This window comes from Hypanus sabinus, chromosome 16, assembly GCF_030144855.1.
Source record: "Hypanus sabinus isolate sHypSab1 chromosome 16, sHypSab1.hap1, whole genome shotgun sequence".
NCBI classification, from domain to species: Eukaryota; Metazoa; Chordata; class Chondrichthyes; order Myliobatiformes; family Dasyatidae; genus Hypanus; species Hypanus sabinus.
The window spans coordinates 84,080,129-84,098,269 of NC_082721.1; the positions used below are offsets into that span (position 1 = coordinate 84,080,129).

The window sequence follows — 18,141 nt, forward strand, 5'->3', positions numbered from 1 at the left end:
GCCCACCAAAGCCTTCTCATGGCCTCTTCTGGTTCTCCTAATTTCCTTCTTAAACTCCTTCCTGTTAGCTTTGTATAATCTTCTAGATCTCTAACATTACCTAGCTTTCTGAACCTTTTGTAAGCTTTTCTTCTTGACTAGATTTATTGCAGTGGTGTGCAAACACCACGGTTCCTGTACCCTACCATAACTTCCCTGTCTCATTGGAACGTACCTACGCAGAACTCCACACAAATATCCCCGGAACATTTGCCACACTTCTTCCGTACTTTTCCCTGAGAACGTTTCCAATTTAAGCTTCCAATTTCCTGCCTGACAGTCTCATAATTACCCTTACTCCAATTAAACACTTTTCTAACTTGTCTGTTCCTATCTCTCTCCAATGCTGTTGTAAAGGAGATAGAATTATGATCACTATCTCCAAACTGCTCTCCCACTGAGAGATCTGACACCTGACCAGGTTCATTTCCCAATACCGAATCAAGTACAGCCTCTCCTCTTGTAGGCTTATCTACATATTGTGTCAAGAAACCTTCCTGAACACACCTAACAAACTCCACCCCATCTAAACCCCTTGCTCTAGGGAGATGCCAATTGATATTTGGGAAATTAAAATCTTCCATCATGACAACTCTGTTATTATTACACCTTTCCAGGATCTGTTTCTCTACCTGTTCCTCGATATCCCTGTTACTATTGGGCGCTCTATAAAAAACACCCAGTAAAGTTATTGACCCCTTCCTGTTCCTAATCTCCACCCACAGAAACTCCATAGACAATCCCTCCATGGCGTCCACCTTTTCTGCAGCTGTGACACTATCTCTGATTAACAGTCTCCAAGTACCGATCCACGCTCTAAGCTCATCCGCTTTGTTCACAACACTCCTTGTGTTAAAATAGACACATCTCAAACCTTTGGTCTGAGCGTGTCCCTTCTCTATCACCTGCCTGTCCTCCTTCACATACTGTCTCTAAGCTTTCTCTATTTGTGAGCCAGCCGCCTCTTCCCCAGTCTCTTCAGTTTGGTTACCACCCCCCAACAATTCTAGTTAAGTTCTCACCAGTAGCCTTAGCAAACCTCCCAGCCAGGATATTGGTCCCCCTGGGATTCAAGTGCAACCTGTCTTTTTTGTACAGGTTACACCTGCCCCAAAAGAGGTCCCAATGATCCAGAAATCTGAATCCCTGCCCCTTGCTCCAATCCCTCAGCCACACATTTATCCTCCTCAGTCTATTCCTATTCTCACTGTTGCGTGGCACAGGCAGTAATCCTGAGATTACTACCTTTGCTGTCCTGCTTATCAACTTCCTTCTTAACCCCCTGTAGTCTTTTTTCAGGACCTCTTCCCTTTTCCTACCTATGTCATTGGTACCAATACGTACCACGACCTCTGGCTGTTCTCCCTTCCACTGCAGGATATCTTGGATGTGATCCAAAACATCCTGGACCCTGGCACCTGGGAGGCAAACTACCATCCAAGTTTCTTTCCTGAGTCCACAGAATCACCTATCTGACCCCCTAACTATAGAGTCCCCTATCACTACTGCCTTCCTCTTCCTTTCTCTACCCTTCTGAGCTACAGAGCTGGACTCTGTGCTGGAGGCATGGTCACTGTTGCTTCCCCTAGGTAGGCCATTCTCCCCCCAACAGTACTCAAACAGGAGTACTTATTGTCAAGGGGTTCAGCCACAGGGATACTCTCTAATACCTGACTCTTCCCCTTCCTTCTCCTGACTGTAACCCACTTGTCTGTCTCCTGTGGCCCTGGTGTGACTACCTGCCTGTAACTCCTCTCTTTCACCTCCTCGCTCTCCCTGACCAGGCAAAGATCATCGAGCTGCATCTCCAGTTCCCTAACTCAGTCCCTTAGGAGCTGCAGCTAGACACACTGGGTGCAGATATGGCCGCCTGGGAGACTCCAGGACCCCCCACATCTGACACCGAGCAGAGAAAACTGGCCTCACACACATACTCCCTACCTCACCTCGTCCCGTTACCGCCTAAGCCTGTTGAGCCAAAGCCCTTTCACTCTGCTGCTTCTCACTCCGCTGCCCACTGGGTATGGCAGTCTTTTTAAACTTTTCCTGCTCTACTGGCTGATGTCATGTGCCTGCGCAGTTTTGCCTCTCTTTTGCCCCAAGTAATAAAAACTGCCTTCGCTCCTGAAATCAGCCATTCATTCGCAGCCTTCTTGCTCCGAATCAAAAACCGTTAAGGATTCCTTGCCTTTTAAACCTTTTGCGCCAATCCAGTTCACTAGCGTCACACTAACCGTTACCCTAGCGTGCTTAGAGCTGCAAAGAAAAAAAGCTGTGGTCAATCTGTGTAATCATAAGGCAACAAACACCCTTTTTTTGAGGTGAAATGAAGTGCTGGAAATATTCAATAGGTCAGGCAGCATCCGTGGAGACAGAGAAACAGAAGTAATGTGATGGGTGGGTGAATTAACATCGGACTCATCAATGTCCTGACTCAAACAGGAAGGAGTGGTTATCTGAAATAGCTGAATTCGGTGTTGAGTCCTGAGGGTTGTAGCAAGTGAAGAGGTGCAGTTTGATTCTCTTTGACACTTATGCACAATAAAGGGTATCTGACAGTCTTTGGGATGTGGGAAGGAACCAGGGATCTTGGGGAGGAACCCCAGAAGTCAGAGGTAGAACGTACAAACTCTATTCTGGGACAGCTTCTTCCACCAGGCCATCAGACTGATTAATTAACACTGATACAATTGTATTCCTATGCTATATTGACTGTCCGGTTGTACATACTATTTATTACAAATTACTATAAATTGCACATTGCACATTCAGGCAGAGATGTAACATAAAGATTTTTACTCCTCATGAATGTAAAGGATGTCAGAAATAAAGTCAATGAGGTCAGATCTGAACCCTGGAAATGGAGGCATCTTTACCAAGTTATACCACAAATCAAAAGCAGGCCTATTCCTCATTAACAATGACAATCCGCAGACGCTGGAAATCCACAGTAACACACACAAAATGCTAGAGGAACTCTGCAGGTCAGGCAGCGTCCATGGAGGGGAATTAGCAGTCAATGTTTCAGGCTGAGAGTCTCTGTAGATGCTGCCTGACCTGCTGAATCCCTCCAGCATTTTGTGTCTGTTGCTCTAGATTTCTCATTATCTAATGATCAATGATAGCTCAGGGTCAGAGAAAAAAGGGGCGAGTAGACGATGGTTCAGCTGAGAGCAGAGACACAGTTATGGATTTATAACTAACCGCCCTTGAGTTCCACGCGTGACCTTCGACCTGGCAAAATTGACACAGCCACACATTACAGATTGTCCATTCCCATTTAGTAGCGTGTTTTGCCTAAGAGTGACACATACAGGGAAGGCTCTGTTACAGTGAAATACGGCCCGCAAAGAAGAGTGTTAGAAGCATGAGGAGAAGCATATATATTGCTTTCTAGGGTGCCACCTAATGAGAACTTGAGCTATGATCCAGGCCACCAGTCTGAGGGGAAGGGAGAGGATCCCGTTCTCTCAGTTCAGAGCGGTTGGAACACAAACAGGGTCATCATCCTAATAACAAGCTGCTGACATCCCTCTCTAATCACCATGTTAAGGCTTTCTCCGAGCGAGATTATCTCATTCCATTCCTGGTGCCTTCGAAAGTCTCAAAGAAATCTACGAGCCAAATGGTACCAACCTTCAAACAGAATCATCAAACCAAGAAAGATTGGTAGAGATTTCAGAAACTTGGGGGAGGTATTCAGGAGAACATTTTTACCCCAGAGCAGAAGCCTTCTTGAAGATTTTGATATAAGCTGGATCACCAAAAATCTCAGAATGAAATTTAACCCTTGCTATATTTATCCATCGATCTATTTATTGATTGCTTATTTGAGATACAACACAGAATTGCCCCTTCCAGCTCTTCGAGCTGTGCCGCCCCAATTTAACCCTAGCCCAATCACAGGACAATTTACAGTGACCAGTTAACCTACCAACTGATATGCCTTTGGACTGTGGGAGGAAACTGGAACACCAGGAAACCTACGCACTCACGAGGATAATGTACAAACTCCTTACAGACAGCAGCGGGAATTGAACCCAGGTCACCTGTAAAGTGCTGTGCTAACTGTCCTTAAATGTGGAGAGCAAGCTTTGGACCTGTGTATGAGCACAGAGTAGCATTTCACCAAGACTTCAGCTGGACCTTACAAATCTCTTGTTTTTGTCAATGAGTTGTTCTCAGGAAGAAAGCTCACGGGAAGGTCACCACCTCATGTTTACCTTCGAGTTACACCACATCCTAACTTGGAAACATTGCTGGTTCTTCACCATGAAGGACCTACAGCACCGGGGGTTACTGTTATTACATAAAGTACAATAGCTCATCTTCTTGGGGCAGTAAACATTACGGAATCAGACAGTAATATGATGTTGAATTAGGCCCTTCAGGCCATCTGGTCCACACAGACACACTATTCTCCCTGCTAGTACCTGCTGCCCACGTTCGATCCAAGCCCTTCCTCTCTACATGCCCATCTTAATGCCTCTTAAATGTTGTAATTGTAGCCATTGTGACCACTTCTGGCAGCTCATTCTAGGCATTCACTACCCTTAATGTAAAGAAGTCACATCTCGGGTCTCTTTAAAATCTGCCCCCTTATGATTCTGTGCCTCCTACAACCCTGGGGATAAAACTATGGCTGTCCACTTTGTCCATACCTCTCATGATTTTAGAACATAGAACAGTACAGCACAGTACAGGCTCAGGCAGTGCATTCCACGCGCCAACCACTCTCTGAGTATAAAAAACCTTCCTCTAATATCCCCCTTGAACTTTCCTCCCCTTACCTTAAAGCCATATCCTCTTGTACTCAGCAGTGATGCCTTGGGGAAGAGGCGCTGGTCATCCACTCTATCTATTCCTCTTAATATATTGTACACCTCTATCATGTCTCCTCTCATCCTCCTTCTCTCCAAAGAGTAAAGCCCTAGCTCCCTTAATCTCGGATCATAATGCATACTCTCTAAACCAGGCAGCATCCTGGTAAATCTCCTCTGTACTCTTTCCAATGCTTCCTGTTCTTGACTTCCACCAATACTGACTCAAAAGGGGATCCTGCTACATTACTCACCCTTTCTGTAGCTGTAATAGTATCCCTGACCAGTAATGCCACCCTCCTCTCCTTTCCCCCCCTCTCTATCCCTTTTAAAACACTGAAATCCAGGAATATTGAGAATCCATTCCTGCCCTGGTGCCAGCCAAGCCTCTGTAATGGCCACTACATCATAATTCCATGTATGTATCCAAACTCTCAGTTCATCACCTTTGTTCCTGATGCTTCTTGCATTGAAGTACACACACTTTAGCCCTTCTACCTTACTACCTTTACACCCTTTATTCTGTTTCTCTTTCCTCAAAGCCTCTCTATATGTTAGATCTGGCTTTACTCCATGCACTATATTTGTAGTTCCCCTCCAGTTCAGGTGCAACCCGCCCTGTCGGAACAGGTCCCATCTTCCCTGGAACAAGGCCCAATTGTCCAGAAACATGAAGCCCTCCCTCCTGCACCAACTCCTTAGCCACGTATTTAGCTGCATTATCTGCCTATTTCTAGCCTCACTAGTATGTGGCACTGGTAGCAATCCTGAGATTGCAACCCTGGAGGTCCTGTCCTTCAACTTTGCACCGAACTCCCTAAACTCTTTTTGCAGGACCTCCTCCTTCCTCCTATCCACTTCATTGGTCCCCACATGGACCAGGACATCTGGCTGCTTACCCTCCCCCTTGAGAATACCGCGAACTTGATCCGAGATATCGCAGACCCTGGCACCAGGGAGGCAACAGACCATCCGGGATTCTCGATCTCTTCTACAGACCTCTTATCTGTCCCCCTAACTATCGAATCCCCTCTCACTACTGCTCTCCTCTTTTCCCTCCTTCCCTTCTGAGCTGAGGGTCCAGTCTCGGTGCCAGAGATGCAACCACTGCAACTTGTCCCTGGTAGGTCGTCCCCACCAACAGTATCCAAAACAGTGTACTTATTATTGATGGGAACGGCCACAGGGGTGCTCTGATCATTCTGTCTATTCCCCTTCCCTCTCCTGTCAGTCACCCAGCTACCTGTCTCCTGACTCCTAGGGGTGACTATCTCCCTGTAATTTCTGTCTACTTCTACCTCTGCCTCACGAATGATCCGAAGTTCATCCAGCTCTAGTTCCCTAACTCGGTTTGTCAGGAGCTGCAGCTGGATGCACCTTTTGCAGGTGTAGTCATCAGGGACAATTATGCTTGCCCTGACTTCCCACATACTGCAAACGGAGCACTCGACTGCCCTAACTGCTGCCTCCATTACCTACCCCCAAGCTAATTAGATTAATTAAAGGAGCTTACCTGGCTTTACCTCACTGGGAGCAAGCTCGTCCTCAGCCTCTGCTCTAATAAACACCTATGAGGTTACCCCTCATTCTCCTGCACTCCAGGGAATTAAGGTCCAGTGTGGCTGATCTCTCCGGATAACTCAGACCCTCTGGTCTAACTAGCGCTCTCGTGAATCTCTTTTGGACCTTCCCAGTCTGACAATCCCTTTCCTATCACAGGGTTACCGAAACTGTACACAACCATCCAATGCTGAACTTGTCAGCATTCCTGCATTCCCTAAATGATTTTTTTTAACCAAAACCCTCCTGTTCCTATACTCCGTTTAAATGCAAAAGCCGGTAAGCTGCTGATTTCTGGTGGGCATTGGTGCTCTGATTTAGATTTTACTCTGCCAGGCAGCAGCGGAGTTTCCAGATACAGCCGTACCCCGCTTTACGAATGTTCGCTTTACGTCGCCCCGCTTTTACGAAAGACCTACATTAGCAACACACACAAAATGCATCTGTAGGGACAAGCACTGTCGACGTTTCGGGCCGAGACCCTTCGTCAGGACCTACATTAGTAACCTGTTTTCGCATTACAAAGAGGATTTTTGCTTTTACTAGTTTCCCCCACATAAATTAATGGTTCTTCGCTTTACGCCATTTCGGCTTAAGAAAGGGGGGGTGGGGTAAAGACACCTGTACCAGGGTCAGTGTAAACCATTATCTGGGGCTGGAGGGGGCCCCGGAGGAACTCTTCCCACCAGCACTGTGCTCAGATTCCACCCGCTCCGCAGACACCGCGGTTCTGCATGGAAGATGTTACCCCTTTCATCTTTGGTGCTTTGACTGGAAAGGCCAATTGGGGGCAGCAGTGTAAGGGAGATATTTTGCTTCAGGGCGGAGGGGAGGGCCCCAGTTTTTTGTTGTGTTCTGCCGCAGTCCCAGCGTTACCTTTTACTTCATCACAGATCTGTACCGTTTCACCACTTTTGCAATTCCCCATTCTACCCTCCTAGCTTGTGCCGGGGCTGGCGATGTGCGCGATGAGTGAGGACAAGCTCCCCCGCTGATGGTGAGGTGACGCAATCTCCAGCCCGTGTGAGGTCACGTGACGTGTGTCCCCGCCGGTGGGAGGTCACGTGACGACCAGTTTCCAACGGGCGTGAAGCTCTTGGCTTTTTCCGAGCCAAATTCCAGAAATCTGGCTCCCCCCTCCCCAATTTGGTTGGCTTCAGAAACTTCATTCGGCTTTTTTAACATGCAAAGGTTGTCTGCACGAAAATTCAGCGAGCGCGAAGCGCAGAGACAAATATCACTGTGATTGTACGCTCCAGCATCAATTGTTTGGTGACAAAGTATTTGTATTATATACCATCCCTTTTTCTAAAACATTTTCCTTTAAGAAAAATGTTTTCTGGTCAGTTACATTTGGCAATATTTCTGCCGCCCGCTGATTCTGGGGGGGGGTGACAAGAAGGCGCCAAAACCGGCCAGTCGAGTCGGGTCGGCATCTGCAGGTGCGGCCGGGTCCGGTTTGCCTTGCACCTCCGAAGCGTTTGGATGTTATCTATAATCATACAAATCGACCGTGAAGTGTACTTTCCATAACGCTCTGTGGTGAAACTGTGACGCCTCCGGCTGCTTTTATAAATCATTTATCATCAACACCCATGGCCATGCCGTCAATATGGAAAGCTTCTTACGATAGCTATCGTCAGTACAATAGCAAATGGGAAGAAACATTTGTATGGGTTCAAAAGGCTGCTGATGGATCGGAGGCAGCTTATTGTAAATTGTGCCACTGCAATATTTTACCAAGTATCTTTCAAATCATGAAAAATCGGAGAGACACAAGCGGAGAACTCCATCGAAAGGCCAGACACAATGTAACAAAGATAATGATAAAGTTAAGGCAGTAGAGCTTCAAATTGCTGTAGGTACGACCTGCTGTTGTGCGATATGTATAGTTGACCACCTCAGTGAAATCATAATAACACACGGGCGTGGGAGAAAACGGGAGCACATAAAGTTACATAGACTAAATGTGCATGCTTAATCAAAAATTAATTTCGCCTGCACTGAAAACCGATCTCACGGATGACTTTAAGAACAAGAAATATGTCATCATTATAGATGAATCTACTGACATTTCAACACAAAAACACTTGTGTATTTTAGTCCGAATTTTAAGTGATAGGACCAACAAATATTCTCACACCAGAAGAGTCTTCAGAACAGACTGTATGATGCAAAAAGACAGAAAAAAATATTCATGAAGTTGATTTTGGTATCAAATTCTTAACAGCTTGTAATAAGTTCCTACAGCAGAACAACAGTGCTGAGGCCCATCTAGAAATAAAAAATGTCAAAGAAAGATGTACGTCTATGCTAGAAGAAGCTCTCAGTCAAGTTACACGTAGACTTCCGTCAGCGAGAGATACATTTGAAAGTTTATCAAAATTGAGCCCTGTGATGATTTTAAATCAGGCCTCAAGGCCCATGTTTTCCGAGTTACCCTTTACACACCTTGCAGGAAACAACGTCAGCATTATTGAAGAACAATACAGAAAAATAATTTTTGTCAACTGGAAAGAAGAAGCCCCACTTAAGAAAGGTGGGCTCGCTACAGACACTGGACAGTTTTGGATGGTGTACTTCACCATCAGGCATTTAAAGAGGTCACCACCTTTGCCCTGTCAGCAATGCTGTAGTTGAGAGGATATTTTCTCTTGTATCCTCTGTTAAAACAAAGGCAAGACACAGAATGCAGCTGGATCTTCTTGATGCTATTGTAAGAATCAGGGCAGAATTACTGCTTTCAGGCAAATGTTGCAAAGACTTCACTCCATCTCCAGAAATGCTAAAAATCTTCACATCGGACAATGTTCCGCTCATTCCTGTGAAGAGGATAGTAATGACCTGGATCTGGAGCTTTTCATGTGATGTGAGTATGAAGAATATATTGAAATTTGTTTGGCTTTTTCCCTGGCTTTTTAAAGTAGTGTGTGGCTTTTCCCTGGCTTTTTTCTGGTATTGTTTGGCTTTAAATTAGAATTTTAATCTGGCAACTCTCGTGACGCAGGAGTTTTTGTTGGGACGTCATTTAAGTTGGCGGTTGCTCTGTTATGCTGCGTATTTGGGCTCGTGACGCAGTTTCGTTCTAAAGTGGAGTTGTGCCGGCTGATTTGGAAATCGCTGCCAGTTAATGTCTGATGTATCTTCAATTTAATCTTAAAGTCTAAGAATTGGAGGGTGAAGATTTACCGAAGTACGGGAACCAAAAGGATCGAGTAAAGTTGGTGTCGTTGGTGGTTTAACACAGGATTGACCTTATTGGATCTTGGTTCAAGGAAGTAGTAACCTGCATCCGAGATAATCACTGCTGTAAGAGCAGGAAGGGTTGGGGCAATGTTATTCGCCAAACAAAAGGTCAGTTCTTTGAAGCCGTTTTTTATTTCCTTCATTGTGAGTCTTTCGGGCAAGGCATATTTCAGCTGGGATCAGCAGTAATGTCATGTCCTCGAGGAATCTGTTACTTCAGGAAAGTCTGTCCTAATTGACCGTATAAATCATTTGGATTTTAGCATTTATCACTGTTTGCATTTATCGCCTTAAGATTTGTTCGAGTTGCCGTATAGTAGTCAATGTCTGGTTAAGTTAGTCATTTGTTTACTTTTCATTTTTGTTGAGCTGAGTTAAATAAATGTTTATTTATAATAATCCTGTCTTGATTCTATATTAATTGTTGCTGGTGACGTACCGTAACAATTGGGGGCTCGTGGGATATGTTCCATTTTTGAGCCTAAGTGCTTGTTTAATTATCAATCTGATTTGGAAAAGGGTAATTCCCGATTCTTTTGTTTGGTTGGTTTGTGGGTGGTATTCGGCAACAATGAATATTGATGACTTTCTGGCATCGCCAGACCCAGAGTTAATTAGCAAGGCAAAAAAGAGTGATGTATCTGCGATTGCTAGCAGGTTGGAACTTAAAGGTATTTTGAAGGCTACTACAAAGCCTGTAATTCAGAGAAATATCGCGTCACACTATGTAGAGTAGGGTGATTTTGAAGAGGTGTTAGATATGTTTCCAATAAGTGATTTAGAGATGCAATTACAAATCAAACAAATGAAGTTAGAACAATGTAAAGCAGACTTGGAACAATGTAGGTTAGAAGATGAAAATAAAAGGAGAGAATTTGAAGCTAAAGAAGCAGAGAGAAAGAGGGAGTTTGAGCTAGTGATGGAGAAATTAAGGTCCGAGAATCAGTCCTCTGGTTCCAGGAAACAATCTGTTGCTAGTCAGAAAGTTATATCAGCTCCTCCATTTAGTGAAACAGAAGTGGATAAATATTTTCAACATTTCAAAACTGTTGCTCTGATTTCAGAGTGGCCAAAAGAGAAATGGCCAGTGATGTTATAGAGTGTAATTAAAGGTAAGGCACAACAAGTTTATACAGCTTTAACTGCTGAGCAAGCTCTTGATTATGATATTGTGAAGCAGCATATATTGAAAACATATGAACTGGTTTCAGAAGCTTATCAAGAAAGATTCAGAAATTTGAAGAGATCTGTGGAAAAAAACTTATGTGGAATTTGCCTACGATAAAGCTGTGTGTTTTCAGAGATGGGTTTCATCTAAAAATATGAACGGGGAGTATAATAAATTGAAAGAGTTGATTTTAATGGAGGAAATTAAAAGGAGCATCCCTGTTGAAGTAAGAACATAAATGAGAGGGACACTGCTACGTTGCAGGAGTCTGCTAAATTAGCTGATGAGTATGCTGTAATCCACAAGAGTAAATTTCCTCAGGGTAGAACTTTTAAAAGAAAAAGTAGCACAGAGAGTCAAGGTAAACTGGAAATTAAATCAGAAGTTAGTGAGAAAAGGAAGAGGATGGAAACGTGAAGGAAAGACAGTTTGGTCCTACTTGTAATCATTGTAAGAAACCTGGTCATGTAATGGCTGTTTCCGATTGAAAAAGAAGGAAGCAGTCCCAGATGCTTGTGTGCAACATATTGAAACACCTGTAAATCCACAGGGTTTGATAAATATAAATGAAGCTTTGTCACAGTCTGACCAAGTTAAGAGAGGATATGATCATTTTATAACCATTATTGAAAAAAGGATCCACTCCGGTGCCAATAAAAATCCTTAGGGATACTGGAGCTTCTCAATTACTAATGTTAAACAGTGTGTTAAAGTTTAGTGATGAGTCTGACCCTGTAGTGTGCTGCTGCCTTGCCTTTTGTTCCCCTTGTTTCTTTACTGGTCATCCTGCCATTGTGACTTAACAGTGGGAGTCCTGGGCATCCTACCTACACAGGCTGGACCACATCCAAGCCACCAAGGAACGCCCTCTCTCCCAGCACTCTCGGGGCTGGACAATGTGGCAGAATAGTAGACATTATAACATCTAATGCAAACTGATATTACCCATTTTCCTCTCCTGTCTCTGGAGATAATACACCCATTGCTTCTTTGGGCTGTAGTGCTGAAGATCTAGGCTCTGGACTAGGCAATGCTCGACCAAGCGCAACATGGCCACTGATTGCCCAGAAATGCCCTGCCCACAGAGAACGGGGCAAATCCAATCTGGCTGATTGGTCAACTCTCCACCATCAGCTTTGGAGCATCTCATTTGGTGGACTTACCAATACCCAGCTCATGGATTCTCAGCTTCAGCCCCAGTTATAACCCAAAGCAATGAGCTGAGCTTGATAGCCCTTGACATTTGGATGGCTGGTCTCAAGGAGGGCTGGTGAAGCTGAACAGAGTGGGAGTGAAGGGGAAAGGTCAAACCACGCACAAAGGGGTCCATGATGGATGCTGGATGTCAGTTCTTCTCATCCTGAGCCATCACTGTTGAAGTTTGTCAGGGCATCCCTGGCCCAACCATCGTCCATTGTGTTTTTAATGCCCATTCCTTTATTGTAAGTTAACAGATGAGTATGATGCATGATTTTCAACTCATGAGTCCTCAGCAATTAGAGGAACCCATGCAATGAGAATTAGATGATCTTAGAACATAGAAGAGTATGGGCCCTTCAGCACACAATATTGTACCGGCCTTTTAACCTGCTCCACAATCAATCTAACGCTTCACTCCTACATACCCCATAACTCTCAATTTTTCTTTCGTCCATGTGTCTATCTATGAGTACATTAAGTATCCCTAATGTTCCAGGCAGCCGTGGAGGCCAAATCTTTATAGATATTTTAGGCAGAAGTTGATAGATTGTTGACTGGTCACGGCATGAGGGGATACGGGGAGGAGGCAGGAGAATGGGGCTGAGAGGAAAATTACATCGGCCATGATAAAAAGGCAGAGCAGACTCGATGGGCCAAATGGCCTAGTCCTGCTCCTATATTTTACAGTCTAAGTGTCATTCCAATGTTTGTCTGGATGGGCTGAACAGCCTAGTTCTACTCCTATGTCTTAGATGTCTGAGGATCCAATTATGAAATGCTGTCAATGTCAGGTGCGGCGATGTTACACGTTGCAGCCACAGAGTTGGAGGGACTGACCATTTGCAGTGGTGAATCAAGCAGGCTGCTTTGTCCTGGTTGTGTCAGATTTCTGGGCTGTACTCACCGTGCCCTGTGGATGGTGCAAATGTTTCAGTGAGTCATTCACTGCAGGACACCCAGCCTCTGACTCCTCTTAGTAATCATGGCATTTATTTAGTCCATGCAATTACATGCAATTGACCACAGACAAAGGAGGTGTTGACAATGGAGATGCCATTGACTACAAGGGTAGGTGATTAGTTTCTCCCTTTTCGGTCATTTCCTGCCTCTTACCAGTGGGAAATATCACTTGCCACTGATCAACCTCTGCATGGAAGCTTTAGAGAAGGTGCAGTGGAGATCGACCAGGACGCGATGTGAATTATGTCCTATGAGGATAGGTTCAGCGAGCAATGCCTTTCTTTCTTTGGAGCAAAGGAGGATAAGGTGGTGACCTGATGAGGTGTATAAGATTAAAAAGGGTTTAGATAAAGTGGACAGCCAGCGCCTTTTTAGATCAGAAGACCGTAAGATATAGGAGCAGAATTAGGCCATTTGGCCCATTGAGACTACTCCACCATTTCATCATGGCTGATCCAATTTCCATCTCAGTCCAAACATAACCATATAACCATATAACAATCACAGCACAGAAACAGGCCATCTTGGCCCTCCTAGTCCATGCCGAACCCTTAATCTCACCTAGTCCCACCTACCCGCACTCAGCCCATAACCCTCCACTCCTTTCCTGTCCATATACCTATCCAATTTTACCTTAAATGACACAACTGAACTGGCCTCTACTATTTCTACAGGAAGCTCATTCCACACAGCTATCACTCTTTGAGTAAAGAAATACCCCCTCGTGCTTCCCTTAAACTTCTGCCCCCTAACTCTCAAATCATGTCCTCTAGTTTGAATCTCCCCTACTCTCAATGGAAACAGCCTGTTCACGTCAACTCTATCTATCCCTCTCAAAATTTTAAATACCTCGATCAAATCCCCCCTCAACCTTCTACGCTCCAATGAATAGAGACCTAACTTGTTCAACCTTACTCTGTAACTTAATTGCTGAAACCCAGGTAACATCCTAGTAAATCGTCTCTGCACTCTCCCTAATTTATTGATATCTTTCCTATAATTCGGTGACCAGAACTGCACACAATATTCCAAATTTGGCCTTACCAATGCCTTGTACAACTTTAGCATCACATCCCAACTTCTGTACTCAATGCTTCGATTTATAAAGGCCAGCGTTCCAAAAGCCCTCTTCACCACCCTATCTACATGAGACTCCACTTTCAGGGAACTATGCACAGTTATTCCTAGATCTCTCTGTTCCTCTGCATTCCTCAATGCCCTACCATTTACTCTGTATGTTCTATTTGGATTATTCCTGCCAAAATGTAGAACCTCACACTTCTCAGCATTAAACTCCATCTGCCAACGTTCAGCCCATTCTTCTAACCGGCATAAATCTCCCTGCAAGCTTTGAAAATCCACCTCATTATCCACAACACCTCCTACCTTAGTATCATCGGCATACTTACTAATCCAATTTACCACCCCATCATCCAGATCATTTATGTATATTACAAACAACATTGGGCCCAAAACAGATCCCTGAGGCACCCCGCTAGTCACCGGCCTCCATCCCGATAAACAATTATCCACCACTACTCTCTGGCATCTCCCATCTAGCCACTGTTGAATCCATTTTATTACTCCAGCATTAATACCTAACGACTGAACCTTCTTAACTAACCTTCCATGTGGAACTTTGTGAAAGGCTTTGCTGAAGTCCATATAGACTACATCCACTGCCTTACCCTCGTCAACATTCCTCGTAACTTCTTCAAAAAATTCAATAAGGTTTGTCAAACATGACCTTCCACGCACAAATCCATGCTGGCTACTTCTAATCAGATCCCGTCTATCCAGATAATTATAAATACTATCTCTAAGAATACTTTCCATTAATTTACCCACCACTGATGTCAAACTGACAGGTCTATAATTGCTAGGCTTCCTTCTAGAACCCTTTTTAAACAATGGAACCACATGAGCAATACGCCAATCCTCCAGCACAATCCCCGTTTCTAATGACATATTAAAGATCTCCGTCAGAGCTCCTGCTATTTCTACACAAACTTCCCTCAAGGTCCTGGGGAATATCCTGTCAGGACCCGGAGATTTATCCACTTTTAAATTTCTTAAAAGCGCCAGTACCTCCACCTCTTTAATTGTCATAGGTTCCATAACTTCCTTATTTGTTTCCCACACCTTAGACAATTCAATATCCTTCTCCTTAGTGAATACCAAAGAGAAGAAATCATTCAAAATCTCTCCCATCTCCTTCGGTTCCACACATAGCTGACCACTCTGATTCTCTAAGGGGCCAATTTTATCCCTCACTATCCTCCTGCTTTTAATATAACTGTAGAAACCTTTCGGATTTACTTTCACCTTATTTGCCAAACCAACCTCGTATCTTCTTTTAGCTTTTCTAATCTCTTTCTTAAGATTCCTTTTACATTCTTTATATTCCTTGAGCAATTCCTTTACTCCATGCTGCCTATATCTATTGTAGACATCCCTCTTTTTCTGAACCAAATTTCTAATATCCCTTGAAAACCATGGTACTCTCAAACCTTTAACCTTTTCTTTCACCCTAACAGGAACATAAAGATTCTGTACCCTCATAATTTCACCCTTAAATGACCTCCATTTCTCTATTACATCCTTCCCATAAAACAAATTGACCCAATCCACTCTCTCTAAATCCCTTTGCATCCCCTCAAAGTTAGCCTTTCTCCAATCAAAAATCTCAACTCTAGGTCCAGTCCTGTCCTTCTCCATAATTATATTGAAGCTAATGCTATTGTGATCACTGGACCCGAAGTGCTCCCCAACACATACATCTGTCAGCTGACCTATCGCATTCCCTAACAGGAGATCCAACACTGATTTTCTTCCTTCTCCCTGTATTCCTTCAATCCATGACTATCCAAGAATCTGTCAGCTTCTGCCTTAAATATAAACAATGACCGGACCGCCACAGCCACCTGTGCAACAAATTCCATAGATTCACCACCCTCTGGCTAAAGAAATTCCTCCTCATCTCCATTCTAAACGGACTTCACTCTGTTCTGAAGCTGTGTCCTATGATCTTAAAGTCCCGCACCATAGGAAACATCCGCTCCACATCTGCTCTCTCGAGGCTTTTCACCATTTGATAGATTTCAGTTAAACTATGACAAGCTTCTACCCACTTTTGACAAGCTTCATTCTAGTTCCTAAACTGTCCCAACTTGGAAATATAAAAATCAATCCTTAATCAGTTTTGGCTTGAGCTACGTGAACTCCTGACTTGGTTATCTACAGAAACATCTGCTGCATATGGACTGTGGTGATTTCTATAGGTGCCTCACCACCAGCTTCTCAACGACGAATATGATTAGTCGAGATTTACAACAGAGGACATAGAATTTAGAACAGTACGGCTGAGTCCCTTTGGCTCATAATATTGTGCTGATCTTTTAACCTACTCTAAGATTAATCTATCCTTTCCTTCCTGCATAGCCCATCATTTCTCTATCAACCATGTGCCCATCAAAGAGTTTTTTAAATGTCCCTAATATACAAGACATAGGAGCAGAATTGGACCATTCAGCCCATCGATTCTGCTCTGTCATTCCATCATGGCTGATTTATCATCCCTCACAATCTCATTCTCCTGCTTTTGCCCCATAACCTTTGACACCCTGACTTATCAAGAGCCTATCAACCTCCGCTTAAAATATACCCAATGACTTGGCCTCCACAGCCATCTGTGGCAGTGAATTCTATAGATTCACCACCTTCTGGCTGAAGAAATCTCTGATCTAAATGGATGTCCCTCTATACTGAGGCAGTCCCCTCTGGTCCTAGATCCTCACGCTATGGGAAACAGCCTCTCCATGTCCACTCTTTTTGGGCCTTTCAATATTCAATAGGTTTCTTTGAGATTTCTCGTCATTCTTCTAAACTCCGGCGAGAAAGTCAAATGGTCCTTATAAATTAACACTTTCATTCCCCAAATTAATCTTTGTGAACTTCCTCTGGACCCTCTCCAATGCCTGCACTTTTTTTTAGATAAGGAGCCCAAACTACTCACAATACAAGTGTGGTCTGCCTTGACATTACATCCTTGATGTCTGCCCTTACCACCACCCTGGCAAGGCATTCCACATACTCAACATTCTCTGTGCAGGGGAAAAAAAAACTTTCTGCTGACATCCTCCCTGCACTTCCCTCCAATCGCCTTAAAATTATGGACTCTGGTAGTTGGCCTTGCTATTGACACTTTTGTGCAATCAAAGGAACTCTCTATTTCTTCCTTTCAGCTTACACTTCTGTTGTTTGACCCTTTCTGCCTCCAGATTCATACTGTGTGGGAATCGATGCTCAGCGCAAATCTTTCAGAGAGCTGTTCTTTCCCCAGAGTCTTAGGTCCTCTCCTGAGTTGCCCCATCCCTTGAACTTGTTCTCCTCAACACGAAGTGTGCCTGGTGCCCTGAACAATGATATCTCAGTGGTGTATTCACGTAGAATCGCCAGACCCAACAATGCCCAAATATTGCTGATCTCAGCTTGAGCGATGATGTCACAAAGTGCAACACCTGTGATAATTGACGTGTGATAATGATAACTTGAAGTTTCAGAGACACTGTAACATCAGAAAGGGAAAGAATATTCTGACGTTGCAGTGACAGAGAATGCAAAAGAAATATAAGACCTTGAGACTCACCATTCACATCGACCCTCAGCATCACAGGACCCACACTGTCCTTGCGACTCACCATTCCCCATTGACCCTCAACCTCACAGGCCCCACACTGTCCCTGCGACTCACCATTCCCCATCGACCCACAACCTCACAGGACCCACACTGTCCCTGAGACACACAATTCCCTATCAATCCTCAGCATCACAGTGCCCACACTGTCCCTGAGACACACCATTCCCCATCGACCCTCAGCAACAGAGGGCCCACACTGTCCCTGAGACACACCATTCCCCATCGACCCTCAGCATCACAGGGCCCACACTGTCCCTGAGACACACCATTCCCCATCGACCCTCAGCAACAGAGGGCCCACACTGTCCCTGAGACACACCATTCCCCATCGACCCTCAGCATCACAGGGCCCACACTGTCGTTGCGACTCACCATTCCCCATCCACCCTCAGCATCACAGTGCCCACACTGTCCCTGAGACACACCATTCCCCATCGACCCTCAGCAAC

At 44.4% G+C, this 18,141-nt stretch overlaps 1 protein-coding gene across 2 annotated transcripts in view; it reads right to left on the reverse strand.

Moving 5' to 3' along the window:
* LOC132406527 (adenylate kinase isoenzyme 5-like) overlaps positions 1-18,141 on the reverse strand; it is a 110,766-nt gene that overhangs the window by 19,294 nt on the left and 73,331 nt on the right. Inside the window, exon 1 of one of the 2 annotated variants that reach the window (XM_059992321.1) lies at positions 7,296-7,446. The exons of the other annotated variant lie outside the window; for it this stretch is intronic. Within the exon in view, the coding sequence (XP_059848304.1) occupies positions 7,296-7,347 (52 nt within the window). The 5' untranslated portion in view covers positions 7,348-7,446. Of the gene's footprint in view, positions 1-7,295; positions 7,447-18,141 lie in introns of those variants that run through there. 2 annotated transcript variants of the gene reach the window in all.